We start from the raw sequence: 20,787 nt of genomic DNA, 5'->3' as shown, positions 1-20,787 counted from the left end.
GGAGGCCCTCAAGCAGCTATGGAGGTCCTCAAGAAGCTTCTGAAGGCCCTCAAGAAGCTCATAAAGGCCCTCAAGAAGCTTCTGAAGTCCCCCAAGAAGCTGTGGAGGCCCTCAAAAAGCTTCTGAATGTCCTCAAAAAGCTTCTGAAGGCCCTCAGAAAGCTTCTGAATGTCCTCAAGAAGCTTCTGAAGGCCCTCAAGAAGCTCATAAAGGCCATCAAGAAGCTTCTGAAGTCCCCCAAGAAGCTGTGGAGGCCCTCAAAAAGCTTCTGAATGTCCTCAAAAAGCTTCTGAAGGCCCTCAAAAAGCTTCTGAATGTCCTCAAGAAGCTTCTGAAGGCCCTCAAGAAGCTCATAAAGGCCCTCAAGAAGCTTCTGAAGTCCCCCAAGAAGCTGTGGAGGCCCTCAAAAAGCTTCTGAATGTCCTCAAAAAGCTTCTGAAGGCCCTCAAAAAGCTTCTGGAGGCCCTCAAGAAGCTCATAAAGGTCCTCAAGAAGCTTCCGGAGCCCCTCAAGCAGCTTCCAAAGGTCCTCCTGTAGTTGGACAAACTAGTCACCCTCCCTCCTTCCCCACCCCATCGTTCTCTACACTGACCTGCTGCGCCTCCACCCGCCGTTCCGCGGTGAGATCCACCACCATCTCCAGATGGTCCTTGACTCCGTTACCTTCAAAGAGAGGGGATCGCCCAGTTCCTTGAGCGTTCCTCAACACCGATCGGTGCAGGAAACCTCAAATCACGTCTTCCACGTCCAACCTGAGCCCGTCCTCCACCCAGCCGTTGGTGAAGAACATCATCTTGAAGAGCTCCCAGGACCCAGGTAGAAGAAAAATCAATCAAAACCCACCCAAGGGGAGAAAAATCTCATTCTTTTTCTTTTTTTTTTTTTAATTAAAGACCATCTCAAGCACTGACCGTGATGGTCCGCCATCTTGTTTCTGGAATGTTCTCCACCCCCATCCCACCAAGGACGGCCGTTGTGCCAGATTCAGCTCTTGAGCTTCGTCCTGGTTCTACCAAAGCTTTGCTTGGCCGCCCTTCGGTGGCCTTGGCCAAGAGTTGAAGGTCATGATCCGTGACGGAGTCATCATCAAAGGCAAGATGACGGATGAAGAGGAAAAGCCGGGGGTGATGTGTTGGCCCTGAGGACACCCGAGGGACACCTGGGGATCTTGGGGACACCCCAGGGACCCCCAGGGAATGACCCAAGGGACCCTTAAGGACACCCAAGGCACCTCAGGGCACCTAAGGGACCCCTGGGGACCTCGGGGACACCCAAGGGACCCCTGAGGACACCCAAGGGACCTTGAGGACACATGAGGGACCTCGGGGACCCCCAAGGGACCCCCAAGGGACCTTGGGGACACCCAAGGGACCTTGAGAACCCCCAAGGGACCCCTGGAGAAACCCAGGGGACCTTGAGGACACCCAAGGGACACCAAAGGGACCCCAGGGACACCCAAGAGACCTTGAGGACACCCAAGGGACCCCTGGGGACCCCAGGGACACCCAAGGGACCTCAGGGACACCCAAGAGACCCCTGGGGACTCCAGGGACACCCAAGGGACCTTGAGGACACCCAAGGGACCCCAGGGACACCCAAGGGACCTCGGGGACACCCAAGGGACCCCTGAAGACACCCAAGGGACCTTGAGGACCCCCAAGGGACCCTGAGGACACCCAAGGGTGTCCTGGACCCCTGAGTCCCCTATGGGGGGGGGGTGTGCAGTGCCCCACAGCAGGGTGGGGGAGGGCTCGAGCCCGGATGCCTGGGTCCACCGAGGACACTTGGGGGGCACCCAAGCGTCCAATGGGGGCTGGGCCGGGTGCTCGGGACCCCGCCCCGGGGGTGGGGAGGGTGGGGGGGTATTTAGGGGGCAGCCATGGGGCGGGTTGGGGGGAAGCTGGGGGGGGGGGATGGAGCGGACGACGGCCGTGAACCCCTGGGACTTGGGGGTCATCGGGGGGTACTTCCTCCTCGTCCTCGCCGTGGGGCTCTGGGTAAGGGCGTGGCTGTGTCGTGTCCCCCCCCCCAACCACCCCCCCGACCCATAAGTGACCTTCTGGACCCCTAAGTGCCCCCCCTTGGGACCCCTAACTACCCTCTTGGGTCCCCTAAGGCACTTTTGGTGCTCTTAAGTGAAATCTTGGGACCCCTAAGTGCCCCCCCAGACCCCTAACTGCCCCTCTGGACCTATAACTGTCCCCCCAGACCCTTAAGTGCCCCCCCCGACCTCTAAGTGCAACCTTGGGACCCCTAGCTGTCCCCTCAGACCCCTAACTGCCCACTGAGAACCCCCTATGACACCCCAAGACCCCCCCCCCCGCCCCACAACTGTCCCCACACCCCCTGGGCCCCCCCATTCCCCCCGCCCATTGGCCCAACCCCATTGAGTGACCTAGAACCTCCCCCATGATGGGTTAGACACCCCCAAGCCCACCATGGGGCACCCCACACCCACCCTACGACCCCCCAAGACCCCCCCCCCACCCCATAACTGCCCCCACACCCCCTGGGGCCCCCATTGGTCAAGGCGGGGGGTCCTTGACCCCACCTCATTGAGTGACCTAGAACCTCCCCCCCTTGCTGCCCCCCCCAGGTCCTCCCAGCACCCCCAACTACCTCGGGATTTCCCACAATTCCCTGCTCTCTTGCCCCCCCCCCCCCCCCCCGCCCCGGTTGTTTTTTTGACCTCTCTGACCCCTGGCAGGGGAGGGGTTAATCATTACCCACAATGCCCCAGTCTGGGGCTGGTAATGGGGCACATGGGCTTAATGAGTGACTGGGAGCGCTGGGGACTCCTCTACTGGGAGCCCTGGTGGCCCCATACTGGGAGCACTGGTGGCCTCTATACTGGGAGCACTGGGACCACTGGTGGCTCCGTACTGGAAGCCCTGGTGTCCCTGTACTGGGAGCACTGGTGGCCCCATACTGGAAGCCCTGGTGGCACTGGTGACTCCTATACTGGGAGCCCTGGTTTCCCTGTCCCGGGAACCCTGGTGTCCCCATCCTGGTGGCCCTGGTGTCCCCATACCGGGAGCCCTGGTGGCCCTGTACTGGGAGTACTGGTGGCACTGGTGTCCCCATACCAGGAGCCCTGGTGGCCCTGGTGACTCCTATACTGGGAGCCCTGGTGTCCCTGTCCCAGGAGCCCTGGTGTCCCCATCCTGGTGGCCCTGGTGTCCCCATACCGGGAGCCCTGGTGGCCCTGTACTGGGAGTACTGGTGGCACTGGTGTCCCCATACCAGGAGCCCTGGTGGCCCTGGTGACTCCTATACTGGGAGCCCTGGTGTCCCTGTCCCAGGAGCCCTGGTGTCCCCATACTGGGAGCCCTGGTGTCCCTGGTGACTTGTATACTGGGAGCCCTGGTGTCCCGGTACTGGGAGCCCTAGTGGCACTGGTGTCCCCATACTGGGAGCCCTGGTGGCCCTGTCCCGGGAGCCCTAGTGTCCCCATCCTGGTGTCCCCATACCGGGAGCCCTGTTGTCCCCATACCGGGAGCCCTGGTGTCCCCATACTGGGAGCCCTGGTGTCCCCATACTGGGAGCACTGGTGCCCCCCCCTTCCCGCAGTCCCTGCGCCGGGGGACCCGCAGCACCATCAGCGGGTATTTCCTGGCCGGGAGGAGCATGGCCTGGGGACCCGTGAGTGACACGGGGGGGGGGACACTGGGGGGACACTGGGAGGGAGGTGGGGGGACATTGGGGGACATAAGGGGATGTGGGGGGATACGGGGACGTTGGGGACATGGGGGGGACATGGAAGGGGGATGTGGGGGGACATTGGGGGGGCACACAGGGGAATATTGGGGACATGGGGGGACATCGGGGGGACGTGGGGGATATCGGGGACCATTTGGGGGCCACCCACGAGCCCCCCATGGTCACCTGTGGGTGCCGGGTGGGGCAGGTGGGGGCCTCGCTCTTCGCCAGCAACATCGGCTCGGGGCACTTCGTGGGGCTGGCGGGGACGGGGGCGGCCGGCGGCATCGCCGTGGGGGGCTTCGAGTGGAGCGTGAGTGGGGCCCCGACCCCCCCAAGACCCCCTATGGCCCCCATAACCCCCCTATATCCCCCCATAGCCCCCACAACCCCCTATATCCCCCCTATGGCCCCCATAACCCCCCTATATCCCCCCATAGCCCCCACAACCCCCTATATCCCCCCTATGGCCCCCATAACCCCCCTATATCCCCCCATAGCCCCCACAACCCCCTATATCCCCCCTATGGCCCCCATAACCCCCCTATATCCCCCCATAGCCCCCATAACCCCCTATATCCCCCCTATGGCCCCCATAACCCCCCTATATCCCCCCATAGCCCCCATAACCCCCTATATCCCCCCATAGCCCCCATAACCCCCTATATCCCTCCGTAGCCCCCATAATCCCCCTATACCCCCCACAGCTCCCCAACACCCCCCAAACGTCCCTATAGCCCCCCACAACCCCCCATAGCTCCCCAACACCCCCATATCCCCCCATAGCCCCCTATATGCCCCCATAGCCCCCCAACACCCCTATATCCCCCATAGCTCCCTGATAACCCCCCATAGCCCCCCCATAACCCCCTATATCCCCCCCATAGCCCCCCATAGCCCCCTATAGCCCCCCCATACCTAATCCCCCCCCAGGGCTCACTAATACCCCCTCCAATATCCCCACCTGGCCCCGCCCCTTCCCCTTGGCCCCTCCCCATGCAACCACACCCTATGTGACCCCACCCCCCGAAGTGACCACACCCCCCTTTGGCCCCGCCCCCTCCCACAGGGCATGTTCATCGTCCTGCTGCTGGGCTGGGTCTTCGTCCCCATTTACCTGCGGGCGGGGGGTGAGCGCCGGGGGGGGGGGGGGGGGCCTCTTGGGGGCGGGGCATAGTGGGGAGGGGCCTATGGGGGAGGGGCATCAAAGGGGGAGGGGCCTGGGGCACTTTGATGGGGGTGTTATGGGGGGAAAGGCTACCTTGGGGGTCTGGGGCCCATTTTGGAGGGGGGATTCCAAGGAGGGGGGGCACCCCCAAACTCCTGCGTCCCCTCCCCAACTCCTGCCCTCCCCATTCCTGGGTTCCCCCCCAAACTCTGGGGTCTCCCCAAAATCCTGTGTCCTCCCCCCCCCAAACTCCTAGGGTTCCCCCATTCCTTGGTCCCCCCCCATTCCTGGCCCCCACCATTCCTGGATTCCCCCCCATTCCTGGGTTGCCCCCCCCCCCCCATTATTTCATCCCCCCTCCATTCCTGGGTGTCCCCACAACCCCTGGGTGCCTCCCCCCAACTCGGGGTCCCCCCCCCCAGGTGTCGACGATGCCCGAATACCTGGGGAAGCGTTTCGGGGGGGGCCGGATCCAGCTGTACCTGGCGCTGCTCTCGCTGGGGCTCTACATCTCCACCAAGATCTCCGTATGGGGGCCAGGGGGGGTCAGGGGGGTTAGAGAAGCTATAGGGGTTTGGGGGGGGCACCTCCGTATAGAGGCCGGGGGACCCTCTCCAGGGGCTGGGAGTCCTCGGGAGGGTCTACTATAGGGTTTGGGGGGGACCCTGCAGGGGCTGGGGTAACCTATAGGGGCTGGGGGGGGTCTATAGGGGCTGGTGGACCTTCTATAGGGGCTGGAGGTCCTGGGGGGGGGTCTTCCATGGGGTTTTGGGAGGGGGTCCTATGGGATTTGGGGGTCTCTGTGGGGTCTGGAGAGCTCCCTATAGGGTCTGGGGGGGTCCCTATGGGGTCTGGGGGTCCCTACAGGCTCTGGGGGGTCCCTATAGCTCCCTATAGGTGCCCCCCCCCCCCGCAGGTGGACATGTACTCGGGGGCCATCTTCATCCAGGAGGCGCTGGGCTGGGACCTCTACGCCGCTGTGGGGGCCCTGCTGGCCGTCACTGCCCTCTACACCGTCACCGGTGGGGGCGGGGCCACGGGGGGCGTGGCCAGAGGAGGGGCGTGGCCAGATGGGGCGTGGTCAGAGGGGGCCGGGGCCCAGGGGGCTGGCATGCTGGTGGGAGCTAGTGGCGTCCGGGGGGGGGGGGGGGGGGGGCAACGAGGAGGGGCATGGCTTGTGTGGGTGGGGCATTGAAAGGTGGGGCTATGTGGGAGGGGCCTGAAGGGGTGGGGCCAGAAGGGGTGGGGCCCAAGAGGGGTGGAGCTGATGGGGCCCTGGGGCAAAAGGCGGGGCCTGATGGGCGTGGTCAGATGGGGTGTGGGAGAAGGGGCGGGGCCTAAGCGTGTGGGTTTCGAAGAGGCGTGGCCTGAACAAGGGGCATGGACGGGGCCTAGAGGTGTGGTCAGATGGGGGCGTGGTCTGAAGGGGGCGTGGCTAAAGTAGGAGGTGGGCTCACGCGTTGCTGGGACCTGGTGGCACCGGGGCAGGGTGGGTGGAGTTAAAGACCGTGGGCGGGGTCTGAGCGGGAAGAGGGTGTGGTCTGGTAATGGGAGGTTCCTGAGGGGGCGTGGCCTGATGGGCAGGGCGTGGCCTGCAGGGGGGCTGGCGGCGCTGATGTATGCAGATCTGGTGCAGACCCTCATCATCGTCGTGGGGGCCTCGGTCCTGGCCGGCTACGGTGGGACTGGGAGCACTGGGAGGGGGCTGGGAGCACTGGGAGGGGACTGGGGAGCACCTGGAGAAGATTGAGGGGGACTGGGAGCACTGGGAGGGGATCGAGGGGCACTGGGAGGCAACTGGGGAGTATTGGGAGGGACTGGGGGTCACTGGGGAGGTGTTGGAAGGGGACTGGGGGGCACTGGAAAGCACTGGGAGGCAGCACTGTAATGCTGAACTGGTCCTGCGCCTTGGGAGGCACTGGGCTGTACTGGGAGGAGGCAATGGGAGCCATGGCAAAGTACACTGTGCCTCCCCCAAGCCCCATGCTGGTCCTTACTGGTCCATACTGGGGACCCTGCAGCACTGGGTGCTGTGGGGGGCTATGAGGGGCTGGTGGAGCGTTACCCCCTGGCGCTGCCGCCCAACGTGACGGGTCCCTGCGGGCGTCCCCGTCCCGACGCCTTCCACCTCCTGCGACACCCCAGTACCGGGGACCTGCCCTGGCCCGGCCTCCTCCTGGGACTGGGCATCATCTCCGCCTGGTACTGGTGTACCGATCAGGTGGGACTGGGAGGCACTGGGAGGGGACTGGGGAGCACTGGGTGGGGATTGAGAGGTGCTGGGAGGAGAGTGGGAGGCACCGAGATGGAACTGGGAGGCACTGGGAGGGGACTGTGAGGTGCTGGGAGGGGACTGAGGAGCACTGGAAGGTACTGGGAGGGAAGTGGGAAGCACTGGGATGGGGTTGGGAGCCGCTGAAAGGTGCTGGGAGGGGATTGGGGGTGCTGGGAGGGGACTGTGAGGTGCTGGGAGGGGTCTGAGGGGCACTGGAAGGTACTGGGAGGGGAGTGGGAGACACTGGGATGGGGTTGGGAGCCGCTGGAAGGTGCTGGGAGGGGATTGGGGGTGCTGGGAGGGGAATCGGGAGGTGCTGGGAGGGGATTGAGGGGCACTGGCAGAGACTGGGAGGCTCCAGGAGGGGACTGGAAGGCACCAGGGTGGCACTGGGAGCACTGGGGAGGTGCACTGGGAGCAAATGGGGCGGTCTCTGTGCTCCCCCCCCCCAGTTACCATGGCAATCTTGCCTCCCCCCCAGGTGATCGTGCAGCGGTGCTTGGCCGGCCGCTCGCTGACCCACGTCCGCGCCGGCTGCGTCGTCTGCGGCTACCTCAAAGTGCTGCCCATGTTCCTCATGGTGCTGCCCGGCATGGCCGCCCGCGTCCTCTTCCCTGGTCAGCCGCCCCTCGGTCGCCCCGCGCCCACCCCACCTGCCCAAGATGGCCACCCAACACGGCCGCCACGTCTCCTTCCCCAGGGAAGCCCAGCTTGAGCCATAATTACCCCTACAGCCACCCCATGGCCACCCCGGTGCCCCCCCCCATCTTCCTTGACCAACCCAAGATGGTTGGCCGCCCAACGTGGCCGCCCAAGATGGCCCAACATGGCCGCCCAGCATGGCTGCCCAACATGGCCGCTCAAGATGGCTGCCCAAAGAAGCTACCCAAGATGGCTGCCCCTCAGGGCTACCCAAAATGGCTGCCCAACATGGCCGCCCAACCATGGTAGCCCAACATGGCTACCCAAGATGGCCGCCCAAGATGGCCGCCCAGCCCTCTTCCCCAGTGAGCCCCACAAGTGCCCCCCAACCCCCCAGATGCCCTATAGCCCCCCCGTGCCCCCCCCAACATCCCTATACCCCCCATAATCCCCCATAATCCCCCACGCCCCATAGGTCCCCGCCCCCAATCCCCCTATAGGTCCATAATCCAGCCCAAATTCCCCCGGGACACCCTATAGGAGCCCCCCGCCCCGCCCCTGTGATCCCCCTGTACTCCCACAGCCCCTCCTTAACCCCGCCCATAATCCCCCCTATCCCATAATCCCCCCTCTATCCCATAATGCCCCAATCCCGCCGTAATCCCCCATAACGGCCTCCCCTATCCCATAATTCCCCTATCCCCTAATCCCGCCATAATCCCCCCTATCCCATAATCCTCCCATATCCCATGGCGACCTCCTATAGCCCTTGACGCCCTCTATCCCCCAATCCCCCCATAATCCCATCTACCCCATAATCCCTTATATCCCATAATCCCCTCTATCCCACAACCCCCCATAACCCCGCCATAATCCCCTCTATCCATAATCCCATAGTTCCCTCTATCCTATATCCCCCTCTATCCCATAATCCCCATAATTCCCCCAGTCCCATAACCCCCCTCCCTCTCATAGTCCCCTCTATCCCGTAATCCCCTCTACCCCATAATTCCCCCTCCCATAATCCCCCTCCATCCCGTAATCCCATGTATCCCATAGTCCCCTCTATCCCATAATCCCATAGTCCCCTCTGTCCTGTAATGCCGTATATCCCATAATCCCCCTCCATCCCGTAATCCCATATATCCCATAGCCCCATCCCTCCCCTAACCCCCCCATCCCTCCCCTAATCCCCCTAATCCCGCCCGCCCCGCCCCGCAGAGGTGGTGGGGTGCGCGGACGCGCAGGGCTGCCGCCGCGCCTGCGGGACCCCCGTGGGCTGCTCCAACGTCGCCTACCCCCGCCTCGTCCTCACCCTCCTGCCCCCCGGTACGGCCCCCCCCCCCCGCCGCGCTATGGACCCGCGCCGCCGTTAGGGCGCGATTAGGGACGGAGTAGGGCGGTATGAGGGGCTACTAGGGCGTTGTTAGGGCGGTATTAGGGGTATGAGGGCGTTATTAGGGGCTATTAGGGCGTTATTAGGGCGTTATTAGGGGTATTAGGGTGTTATTAGGGCGTTATTAGGGGCTATTACTGCATTATTAGAGCGTTATTAGGGCTATTAGGGCGTTATTGGGGCGTTATTAGGAGTATTAGGGCGCTATTAGAGCGTTATTAGGATATTAGGGCGTTATTAGGGGCTATTATGGCGTTATTAGGGCGTTATTAGGGGTATTAGGGCGTTATTAGGGGCTATTAGGGCGTTATTAGGGCGTTATTAGGGCTATTAGGGCGTTATTAGGAGTATTAGGGCGTTATTAGGGCGTTATTAGGGGCTATTACTGCATTATTAGAGCGTTATTAGGGTTATTAGGGCGTTATTAGCAGCTACTAGTGCGTTATTAGGGGTATTAGGGCGCTATTAGAGCGTTATTAGGGTTATTAGGGCGTTATTATGGATATTAGGGTGTTATTAGGGGTATTAGGGCGTTATTAGGGGCTATTAGGGCGTTATTAGGAGTATTAGGGCGTTATTAGGGGCTATTACTGCATTATTAGAGCGTTATTAGGGCGTTATTAGGGGCTACTAGTGCGTTATTAGGGGTATTAGGGCGCTATTAGAGCGTTATTAGGGTTATTAAGGTGTTATTAGGGGCTACTAGTGCGTTATTAGGGCGTTATTTAGGGTATTAGGGTGTTATTAGGGGTATTAGGGCCGTATTACAGCGTTATTAGGTGCTACTAGTGCATTATTAGAGGTCATTAGGGGACGATTGGGGGTTACTAGTGGCTATTGGAAAGCTATTAGGGGGCTATTGGTGCACTCAGGGGTCATTAGGGGGCTATTAAGGGGCTATTAGTGCACTCTCAGGTTATTAGGTGGCTATCAGTGCACTCTTAGAGGTCATTGGGGGCTATTAGGGGCTAATAGCGGCTATTAGTGCACTCTCAGAGGGTATCAGGGGCTATTAGTGCGCTATTAGTGCACTCGGAGGTCATTGGGGGCTATTAGGGGGCTATTAGTGCCCTCTTAGGGTTATTAGGGGCTATTAGTGCACTCCCAGAGGTTATTAGGTGGCTATTAGTGCACTCTCAGGTTATTAAGTGGCTATCAGGGGGCTACCAGTGCACTCTTAGAGGTTATTGGGGGCTACTAGCAGCTATTAGTGCACTCCCAGAGGTTATTAGGGGGTTATTAGGGGCTATTAGTGGGCTATTAGTGCACTCCCAGAGGTTATTAGGGGCTATTAGTGCACTCCCAGAGGTTATTAGGTGGCTATTAAGGGGCTATTAGTGCACTCTCAGGTTATTAGGTGGCTATTAGGGGGCTACCAGTGCACTCTTAGAGGTTATTGGGGGCTATTAGGGGCTAATAGCAGCTATTAGTGCACTCCCAGAGGTTATTAGGGGCTATTAGTGGGCTATTAGTGCACTCCCAGAGGTTATTAGGGGCTATTAGTGGGCTATTAGTGCACTCCCAGAGGCCATTCGGAGTTTATTATGGGCTATTGGGGGGGTTCCCCATTCCACCCCCCCGTAACCCCCCTTCCCCCCCCCAGGACTACGCGGGCTGATGCTGGCGGTGGTCCTGGCCGCCCTCATGTCCTCCCTGGCCTCCATCTTCGCCAGCGCCGGAGCCCTCTTCACCCTCGACGTCTACCAGCGCCTGCGGCCCCGCGCCGGAGCCCGGCACCTCCTGATGGCCGGCAGGTTGTCCTTGGGGGGGGGGGGGGTAACACCCCGGTTGGGGGCGTGGGGGGCACCCACGGGTGACCCCAGGGGTCCCGCGCAGGCTGTGGATCGTGGCGATGGTGGGCTTGAGCCTGGCCTGGCTGCCGGTGGTGGAAGCGGCGCGGGGGGGGCAGCTCTTCGATTACATCCAGGCCATCGCCAGTTACTTGGCCCCCCCCGTCGCCGCCGTCTTCTTCCTCGCCGTCTTCGTCCCACGCGTCAACGAGCCCGTGAGTCTGGGGGGGGTCTTTTTTGGGGGGGGGGTGGTGGTGGTGGGGAGGGGGGACACCCAGGTGTTGGGGGGGGTGAAGGGGACCCACATGTTGGGGGGATGAAGAAGGGGATCCAGGTGTTGGGGGGGATGAAGAAGGGGATCCAGGTGTTGGGGGGGATGAAGGGGACCCCGGCATCCTGGCCCCCTTGTTACCCCCATTCCCATCAGCCTCCCCCCCCCCCAAAAAACAGGGGACCCCGGCATCCAGGTGGCTGACCCCCCCCCCCCCCTTCCCACCCCCCCAGGGCGCTTTTTGGGGTCTGCTGGGGGGCCTGGGGCTGGGCCTGGCCCGGCTGGTACCCGAATTCGCCTTGGGGACGGGGACGTGCGGGTCCCCCGGCCGCTGCCCCCCCCCTCGTTTGCGGCCTCCATTACCTCCACTTCGCCGCCCTCCTCTTCCTCGCCACCGGCCTCATCGTCATCGGCGTCTCCCTCTGCTACCCACCCATCCCTCGCCAACACGTGAGTCCTTTTTTTGGGGCGGGGGGGGGGACACACACGACGACACCCCAGATTGTTTGGGGGGGGGACCCAGATATCCGGCTTCCCGCAGCTCCACCGGTTGGTGTTCAGCCTCCGGAACAGCCGGGAGCCGCGGATCGACCTCGACCGACAACCGCCCAAGGACGGCGCCGGCGACGTCCAGCTCCAGGGTAAAGGGGCCCGTGGGTGCTGGGGGGGGGCCATGGGTGCTGGGGGGGGTCCCAAGGGTCTGGGAGGGGGCCCCTGGGTGCGGGGGGGGTCCCCAAGGGTCCGAGGACGGGTCCCATGGGTGCGGGGGGGTCCCATGGGTGCAGAAGACCCAGAACTGACCCCCCCACTCCTTCTTCCAGATGTGGAGGCGGAGCCAGCTGGCCAGGGGGTGGGGCCTGTCGGCCGAGGGGCGGGGCCGTCGGGGGAAAGGGGCGTGTCCGAGCCGCCGGCCCCGCCCCCCGAGGACCCGGTGTGGAGCCGGGTGGTGGACGTCAATGCCCTCATCCTGATGGCCGTCGCCTTCTTCCTCTGGGGGTACTTCGCCTGAGACCGCCCCCCCGCCGCCAAAACCTCCCCCGAAGGTGCTGAAACGCCCCCAAACGAGGGCAAAACCCCCCGTGCGACGTCAAAACGCCCCCAAACAAGGCCCAGCCGGCCCAGAGCGAGACCAAAACGCCCCCAAATCGGCCCAAAACTCTCCAAAATGAGCCCGAAAAGCCCCCAAATGAACCTCAAAAGCCCCCAAATGAGCCCCAAACACCTCGAAACCAAGCTAAGCAGCCCCAGATGCCCCCAAAGCGAGCCCAAAGCCTCCCAAATGATGTCAAAATGCCCCCAAATAAGCCAAAAAAGGCCCAGAGCGAGACCAAAATGCCCCCAAATGGGCCCAAACTGCCTCGAAACCAAGCTGATGAGCCCAAAATGCCCCCAAATGAGCCTGAAATATCCCCAAATGACTTCAAAACATCCCCAAATAAACCAAAACTGGCCCCAAATGAACCTGAAATGCCCCAAAATGAGATTAGAATAAAATGAGCCTGAACCCCTCTGAAACGCCCCCAAATCAGCCCAGAACTCCCCAAATGATGCCAAAATGCCCCTAAACAACCCCAATACGGCCCAAAATTCCCTCCAAAATGCCTCAAAATCCCCCCCAAACACCCCAAATTCCCCCCGAACGCCTCAAAATCCCACAAAATGCCCCAAATCCCCCCAAAGCGCCGGGAACGCACCGTGTCACCAAACTACACGTTTTTAGGAATGACCCCAAACTGGTGGTTTTTGGACCCATTGTCGAAAAATGGTGTTTTTTGCCCCTTCCCCCCGCCCCATTCTGGGGCCGTTTTGGATCAATCCGGAGAAGGGCGGAGCCGGTTATTGGGGGAGGGGCAGGGCTCGTCGCCCGGGGCCCCGCCCCCTGGCCCCGCCCAGTCGAGCTGCCATTCGTCGGGGGCCAGGAGGTGCCGCTGCGTCTCCCAACCGGCGGCCGCCAGCCCTGCGGGGCGGTGACATCACAGGATGACGCGCGTGACGTCACGGGACGTCAGACGCGATGTCACAAGACGTCACGCGACAACACGCAGCGACAAGCGGGGTGGGGAGGGTCGCGGGGGGCGACGCGCGACGAGGCGCGATGACGCGAGCGATGGCAGCGGGCGGCGGCACGTGACGCACGTGACGTCATCGGGGGAGACCTTAGAGGTCGCACCCGCGATGTCACAAGAGCACGCAATGACACGCGTGCTGACACAGGGGACCCAACGCCGCGACAGCGGAGGAGGTGACACGGCGTGACGTCACACACGCCGACCCGTGTCACGACACGGGGATGGCACACGATGACACGGGAGGTGGCGACCCCCCCCCCCGTGATGTCACAGAGGGGACGCGCTGCCACGCACGATGACACGGGGAGGGGGGACCTGGGAGGCAACACGTGACAACACGCGACAGCCCCGGAGAAAAAGGGGCGTTGGGGGGTGACACGTCCAGACACACGGTGACACGCAATGACACGCGATGGCCCGCGCGATGACACGTACCGCGCAGGAAGGTGGGGCCCAGCGTGCGCCAGAGGCGGGAGCTCTCGGCCACGACGCCCCACGGCACCGTCCCTGGCGCTGGGGGGGATGACACCCCGTTACTGCCCCGGGGACCCCAAAATCACCCCGGGGTACCCCAAAAATTGCCCCAGGGACCCCAAAATGAGCCCAGGGGACCCCAAAATGAGCCCAGGGACCGCAAAACTTGCCCCAGAGCACCCCCAACCCATCCCAGGGACCCCAAAATTTCCCCAGGGGGCCCCGAAGGACCCCCAAACCCACCCCAGGGACCCCCAAACCCACCTCATGGGACCCCAAAACTTGCCCCAGGATCCCCAAAATTGTCCCAGGAGACCTCAAAGCTAGCCCAGGCTCCCCAAAACGGCCCCAGAGCACCCCAAAAATTGCCCCAAGGACCCCCAAACCCACCCCAGGGACCCCAAAATTTCCCCAGGGGGCCCCCAAGGACCCCCAAACCCACCCCAGGGACCCCAAAAACCCACCGCACAGGACCCCAATTTGCCCCAGGGTCCCCAAAACTTGCCCCAGAGGAGCCCAAACCGCCCCAGGGGACCCCCAAACCGACCCCAACCCCCCCGGCGACTCACGGCAGCGCCGCAGGCGTTGCTGCAGCGGGCGCAGGGCAGCACCCATGGGTGCCCCCGGGGGCAGGTCGGGACCCAGCAGCTCCTCCAGCAGCAGGGCCTGGGCGCAGGCTCGTAGGGGGGTGTCGGGGGGGGCCCCCCGACGGAGACCCACCCCCACCCAGCCTAGGGAAAAAAAAAAAAAGGAGGGGGGGTGGGTGTCACCCAAATTCCTGGGTCCCTAGGGACACCCCCACCCCACATTCCTGGGTCCCTTCCCCAAATTCCTGGGTATCCCCCCCCCCCCAAATTCCTGCCCCCTCTCCAATTCCTGTGTGCCCCCCCCCAAATTCCTGGGCGTCCCCCCAAATTTCTGGGTGTCCCCCCACCCAAATTCCTGGGTCCCCGTCCCCAAATTCCTGGGTGTCGTCGTGTCATCCCCCCCCTTGGGTGCCCACCTTGGGAGGGGCGGAGCACGATGATGTAATCCTCGGTGCCGCATTCCAGCGCCTTCTTGAATTCGGCTTCGCTGGGGGGGGGTGACACGGACATCGGGGTGCCGTGTGCGTCCCCCCCGATGACACCGGGGTGTCACCCACCCCCCCCCCCCGACACCGGGGTCCCCTCACCTGTGGACCAGCCGGTGCAGGGGGGCACCCAAGTGGAGGGTGAGGCGGGTGCTGAAGCCTGTGGGGACAGCGGGTGACATCACGGTGATGTCATGGTGACGTCACGGTGACGTCAGGGTGATGCAACAGAGGGGGAATGCGGGGGGGGAACGCGGGGGGGGGACACGGGGGTGACACGTGGGGGTGTGACACAAGGGGGGGTGACACGGGGGGGTGTGACACGGGGCGTGGTGACACCGGGGTGACACGGGGGGGTGTGACACGGGGCGTGGTGACACGGGGCGGGGGGGGTGACACCGGGGGTACCCCGGTCCTCACCGGGCAGCAGCGGCTCGCGGGGGTTGACATCGTCAGGGCCGGGGACGACGACGACGGCGACTCCGCCTTCCCCGGTTGGCTGGGGCTGCCGAACCCCGCCCTGCCGGGCCCCGCCCCTCAAAGCCCCGCCCAGGGCGAGGCGGAGGCGGGGCCTGTTGAGGGTGGGGAGGCGCAGGGCCCCCAGCGCCCCCAGGTTGGCCCCCAGGTGGGTCCCCAGCAGCAGTGTCACCACCCCCCACGTCACCCTGTGACACCCCCCCCCAAAAATATCCCATCAGCCCTTGGGGCGGGGGGGGCGGGGCCTAAAATCTCCCATGAGCCTCTGGGGACACCCCTCCCCCCGGGGGCGGGGCCAAAACCTTCCCAGCAGCCCCTGCGGGGGGGGGAGGGGGGCCCAAATTTGCCCAGGAGACCCAGTCCACGAAGCCCCGCCCCCTTCCCTGTTAAGCCCCGCCCATCTCCTGCTACACCCCGCCCCTCTTCATTGAAAGCTGAGCTCCCAATCTTCTCCTGGAACACCCCAGAAAACCCCGCCCCCTCTGCTGCCCACGCCTCCTTCCTGAAGCCCCACCCCTCTCACTGACTCCCCGAGCCCCCGGCCTTCCCTTAAGCCCCGCCCCCAGCACAACTCCCCGCCTCACCGAGGCCCCACCTCTTCCCTTAAGGCCACACCCCTCCACAGGATCACATCCCCTCCACCTGACACCCCGCCCCCTTCCCAGAGGCCCCACCCCCTTCCTGCTGGCCACACCCCCCTTCTGGAGCCTCACCCCCTTCCCTGAGGCCACACCCCCCTCCCCAAAGCCACGCCCCCTCCCATTTCCTACAGCCTCTCAAGCCCTACCCCTTCCCCACAGACCACGCCCCCTTTCCCCGAGGCCCCGCCCCCTTTTCCCAGCATGCGCCGGGGCTCACCATGGCCGCCCCTCCAGCAGCGGCAGCAGCAGCAGCGCCAGCAGCAGCCCCGCCCCGTTCACCAGCGTCTCCTGCCCAGTCCCACCAGTATGACACCAGTAAGGCACCAGTAACCCCTGGCCACAACCCTCCCCCTGCCCCCATTGCCTCGCAGTTGCCCTCCCAGTGCTCCCAGTCCAGCCCAGATGCTCTCCCAGTCCCTCCCCGTGACCCCCAGTCCCCTCCCAGTGCTCCCAGTCCAAACCACTAGCCCTCCCAGTGCTCCCAGTCCAGCCCAGTCGGCCTCCCAGTCCCCTCCTCATTACCCCACTGCCCCCCCAGTCCCCTCCCAGTGCTCCCAGTACAAACCAGTTGCCCTCCCAGTGTTCCCAGTCCCACCTAGTGATGGGAGTGATGTCCAGTGATGTCCCAGTCCCTCCCAATCCCCTCCCAGTGCCCTCCAGTCCTCTCCCAGTCCCTCCCAGTGCCCCACCTGGCTGCTGTCCTTGGCGGCCACGTCGGCCATGTTGTCCCTCCGCGCCTGGTGCACGGCCAGCGCCGCCCGCGTGGCTCCGCCCGCCACGCCCACGATGCACTGGGGCGGGGGCACCCCTGTCACCCAGTGCCTCCCAGTATCCCCCAGCACCTACCCAGTACCTTCCAGTATCCCCCTACCGCCTCCCACTATCCCCTGGTGCTACTCCCAGTGTCCCCCAGTATTCTTCAGCATCACCCCAGTGCCTCCCAGTATCTCCAAGCATGTCCCTACCATCTCCCAGTATCATCCAGTGTCTCCCAGTGGCACCCCCAGAACCTCCCAATATTCACCATTATCCCCAACCACCAACCCAGTGTTCCCCAGCACCTCCCAGTATGTTTCAGTGCTTCCCAGTATCCCCTAGGATCACCCCAGTGCATCCCAATATCTCCAAATGCCTCTCAGTATCCCTTAGTAACACTCCAGTGCCTCCCAGTATCCCCAAGTGCCTCCCAGTATCCCCCAGCATCACCCCCGTGCCTCCCCGTATCCCCAAGCGACTCCCAGTATCTCACAGTACCTCCCAGTATCCCCCAGTGCCTCCCAGTATCCCCCAGCATCACCCCCGTGCCTCCCCGTATCCCCAAGCGACTCCCAGTATCTCACAGTGCCTCCCAGTATCCCCCAGCATCACCCCAGTGTTTCCCAGTATCCCCCAGTAACATTCCAGTGCCTCCCAGTATCCCCCAGCATCACCCTAGTGCCTCCCAGTATCCCCCAGTGCCACCCCCAGTACCTCCCAGTATCCCCCAGTGCCACCCCCAGTACCTCCCAGTATTCCCAAGTGCCTCCCAGTATCCCCAAGTGCCACCCCCAGTACCTCCCAGTATCCCCCAGTGCCTCCCAGTATCCCCCAGCATCACCCCAGTGCCTCCTGGTATCCCCCAGTGCCACCCCCAGAGCCTCCCAGTATCCCCCCGCTCCCCGCTCCCGCCCGCTGTGGGCGGGGCGGTGGGCGGGGCGGTGGGCGGGGCGTCACCTTGGCGGCAGCCGCCAGCGTCAGGAGGGCGGGGCCGGCGCGCGGCCAGGCGGGCGCCAGCAGCTCCAGCACGAGCGCCGCGTCGTTCAGCACGTCGGCCGCCAGCCTGGGCGGGGCCTCCGCGTCACGTGGGCGGAGGGGGCGGGGCCTCCCGCCGCCAGGGGAGGCGGGGCTTAGAGGGGGAGGCGGGGCTTTGGGGGGGCGGGGACTCACCGCCACTGCTTGGCCTCGCAGTCCAGGCGGCTCCTGGGGCGGGGGGGGGGGAGATCCCAGTGCTCCCAGTAACTCCCAGTCACCTTCCCCACTGGCCCCAGTCACCTCCCAGTAATGCCTAGTCACCTCCTCAGTGCTCCCAGTAACTCCCAGTCCACCCCAGTCACCTCCCCAGCGCTCCCAGTAACTCCCAGTCACCTCCCCAGCGCTCCCAGTAACTCACACTCATCTCCCCAGCACCCCCAGTAACTCACAGTGCTTCCCAGTAACTCCCAGTCACCTGCCCAGTGCTCCCAATAACTCCCAGTGCCTCCCGGCAACTCCCACTGACCTCCCAGGCCATCCCAATATCCTCCCAGTATACTCCAGTCCTCTCCCACTAACTCCCACTCATCTCCCAGTGCCTCCCAGTCTATCCCAGTATCCTTCCAGTGTATTCCAGTCCCCTCCCAGTGCCTCCCAGTCCGTCCCAGTGCTCACCCCTGGAGCCAGGCGAAGGTGATGCGGGTCACCATCCCCACCCCATCTGCGGGGGCACCGGTTTTGGGGTGAAAACTGGCAATTTTGGGTACGGGGGTGGATTCTGGGGTGAAACTGGGGGATTTTGGGGGTGCCGGATCAGATTTGGGGGTGAAATAGGGGGATTTGGGCGGTCCTGGGGTTCATTTTGGGGCCAGACTAGTAAATGAGTGTAAAAATGAAAGAGTTTGGGACCAAAATGGGAAATTTCAGGTTCAAAACTACGTTTGGGAGTGAAACGGGGGAATTTTTGGGGTAAAACCGAAACGCTTTGGGGTCAGCTGTGGATTTGGGGTTCCAAGAGGGATTTTGGGGTGAAACCGGGGGTTTTTGGGGTCGGGGACACGACACTCACCACGCAGCACCCAGGTGAGGGTGGCCCCGGTGACGGTGGCGGCGCTGTCCCCCACCCCCACGGCCTGGAGCACCGCCCGGGTGGCCAGGGCGCCCATCAGGGTGCTGCACAGCGCCTGCCCAGTGCTCCCAGTTACTCACCAGTCACCTCCCAGTGATCCCCAGCTGCCCCACCTCCCTCCCGGTGCTCCCTAATCCCTTCCCAGTAATCCTCAGCCCCCTCCCAGCACCTCCAAATCCCTCTCAGTGCTCCCACTACCTCTGCCGGTAGCACCCAGCCTCCTCCCAGTGCTCCCAGTACCCCTCCTGTTGGCTCCTAGTGCCCTCCTAGTGCTCCCAGTACCCCTCCCGGTGGCACCCAGCCCTCTTCCAGTGCCCCCAGCACCCCTCCTGTTGGCCCCAGTGCCCTCCCAGCCCCTCCCACTACCCTTCCCAGTAGCCCCCAATCCCCTCCCAGCCTCTCCCAGTGCTCCCACTAGCACCTGAAGAGCATCCCAGCACTGGTACTGGAGGTAGTCAGGGCTGACGCTCTCAGGGTACCCCTGTGGCAGCAGCACTTGCTGGGGTGGGGGGGGAAATGGGGAAGGGGGGGTATCAGGTACTCCTGGGACCCCAAAATTGCTCCTGGGATCCCCCCAAATCCCATTTGCCCCCCCGGACCCCCCTGTGCTCCATTACTACCCCCCCAGGACCCCCCAAAACCCCAAGAGCCCCCCCCAGCACCCCATTAGCCCCCCCAAATCCTCCCAGGACCCCATTACCTCCCCCAGCACTCCAATATCCCCCCCCAGGACCCCAGTAGCCCCCCCAACCCCATCCCAAGCCCCCATTAGACCCCCCCCAGGCCCCCAATAACCCCTCCTAATCTCCCCTAGGACCCCAATATCTTCCCTAGGACCCCCCCCAGGACCCCATCACCCCCCCGCAGACCCCAATAACCCCCCCTAAACCCCCCCAGGCCCTCACTAAACCCCCCAGGACCCCATTAACTCCCTCCCAAGTCCCCATTAGCCCTCCCAAATCCTCCCAGGACCCCCCCCAGACCCTCACTACCCCCCCCCGGGACCTCAATAACCCCCCAGGCCCTCACTAACCCCCCCAGGACCCCAATAACCTCCCAGAGAACACCATTAGCCTCCCCTAGGACTCCATTAGCCCCCCCCAGGCCCTCACTATCCCCCCCAGGACCCCAATAACCCCCCCCAAATCCTCCCAGGCTCCCATTACCCCCCCCCAGCCCCCCAATATCCCCCCCCCGGCCTCTCACGGCGGCAGCGCGGCGCAGGCAGGAGTGCGAGCAGGCGCCGGGGGGGACGAGGCGCTGGAGCCCCCCCCGGGGACCCTCCCGGTACCGGGCGGCCTCCCGGGAACCCCACAGCTCCCGGCAGAGCGGGGGGGGGTCCTGGGGGGGCTCTGGGGGAGGGTGGGGGGGTCCCAGCCCCCCCCCGGGACCCTCCGGCCGCTCCATCCCGCCACCGGCTGGGCCTGAGGGGAAGGAAAGGCCGGGGGGGGTGAGGCCTGGTCGGGCAGCGCGCTTCCGGCCGGCGGGCTAGGCCGGTGGTCCGCCAGGTGTCTATGGTCTTCGTTGAGGTGGGTTGGGACCGAGGTCCTCCGCGACTCTATGGTCTGAGAATGGGACGGTCTAGGGGGGAGGTCCTCCGCGACTCTATCATCTAAAGGCGGGGGACGGTCTGGTAAGGCGGTTCCGCCAGCTCTGTGGGCTCTGCTGGGACAGTCTAAGAAGGAGGTCCTCCAACTCGATGGTCTCCCGTTGGGGCACTCTACGAGAGATGTCCGCCAGATCTCTATGGTTGCCCGCGTGTCGCCACATCTCTACGGTTCCAGGGGACGCTCTAGACCCACGCAGCCTCTATGGTCATGTGGACACTCTGGTGCCTCTTCCCCTCCCCTCTCTATGGTACCATGGGATGCTCGAAACTGCCTCCCCCTGCCTCTATGGTCACGTGGCCCCTCTGGAACCTCTCCCCCCCCCCCCCCCATCTCTATGGTCTCC

At 63.8% G+C, this 20,787-nt stretch overlaps 2 protein-coding genes across 2 annotated transcripts; one reads left to right on the top strand and one right to left on the bottom strand.

Moving 5' to 3' along the window:
- Window positions 1-1,913: 1,913 nt before the first annotated feature.
- LOC128136014 (sodium/glucose cotransporter 2-like) lies at window positions 1,914-12,381 on the top strand. The gene is given in 15 exon segments (XM_052775109.1): window positions 1,914-1,997; window positions 3,571-3,642; window positions 3,908-4,012; window positions 4,769-4,827; window positions 5,289-5,394; window positions 5,784-5,889; window positions 6,466-6,546; window positions 6,889-7,088; window positions 7,624-7,759; window positions 9,006-9,113; window positions 10,784-10,934; window positions 11,017-11,185; window positions 11,475-11,576; window positions 11,578-11,691; window positions 11,783-12,381. Coding segments are annotated over 15 exon segments (2,061 nt in total). The 3' UTR covers window positions 12,251-12,381.
- A 646-nt stretch (window positions 12,382-13,027) lies between these two features.
- Window positions 13,028-20,471, bottom strand: RUSF1 (RUS family member 1). The gene is made up of 14 exons (XM_052775117.1): window positions 20,041-20,471; window positions 19,256-19,333; window positions 18,775-18,889; window positions 18,381-18,426; window positions 17,901-17,933; window positions 17,688-17,793; window positions 16,664-16,765; window positions 16,192-16,262; window positions 15,277-15,521; window positions 14,959-15,016; window positions 14,788-14,858; window positions 14,354-14,515; window positions 13,746-13,823; window positions 13,028-13,198 (listed from the first exon to the last, which is right to left on the bottom strand). The coding sequence occupies exons 1-14, from the start codon at window positions 20,239-20,241 to the stop codon at window positions 13,053-13,055; spliced, it is 1,512 nt and encodes a 503-aa protein (XP_052631077.1). The 5' UTR covers window positions 20,242-20,471; the 3' UTR covers window positions 13,028-13,052.
- Between the last annotated feature and the right edge of the window lie 316 nt (window positions 20,472-20,787).

This window comes from Harpia harpyja, chromosome 28, assembly GCF_026419915.1.
Source record: "Harpia harpyja isolate bHarHar1 chromosome 28, bHarHar1 primary haplotype, whole genome shotgun sequence".
Classification (NCBI taxonomy): Eukaryota; Metazoa; Chordata; class Aves; order Accipitriformes; family Accipitridae; genus Harpia; species Harpia harpyja.
Note: the sequence above shows the minus strand (reverse complement) of the source record. Positions and strands in the feature narration are given on the sequence as shown.

Coding starts and splice junctions, on each gene's coding strand:
- RUSF1 (XM_052775117.1), bottom strand. CDS start 20,241: ATGGAGCGGCCGGAGGGTCCCGGGGGGGGGCTGGGACCCCCCCACCCT. Junction 16,263..16,663: donor CCGCCAAGGACAGCAGCCAG/GTGGGGCACTGG, acceptor GGGACTGGGCAG/GAGACGCTGGTGAACGGGGC. Junction 15,017..15,276: donor CCGCGAGCCGCTGCTGCCCG/GTGAGGACCGGG, acceptor CTGTCCCCACAG/GCTTCAGCACCCGCCTCACC.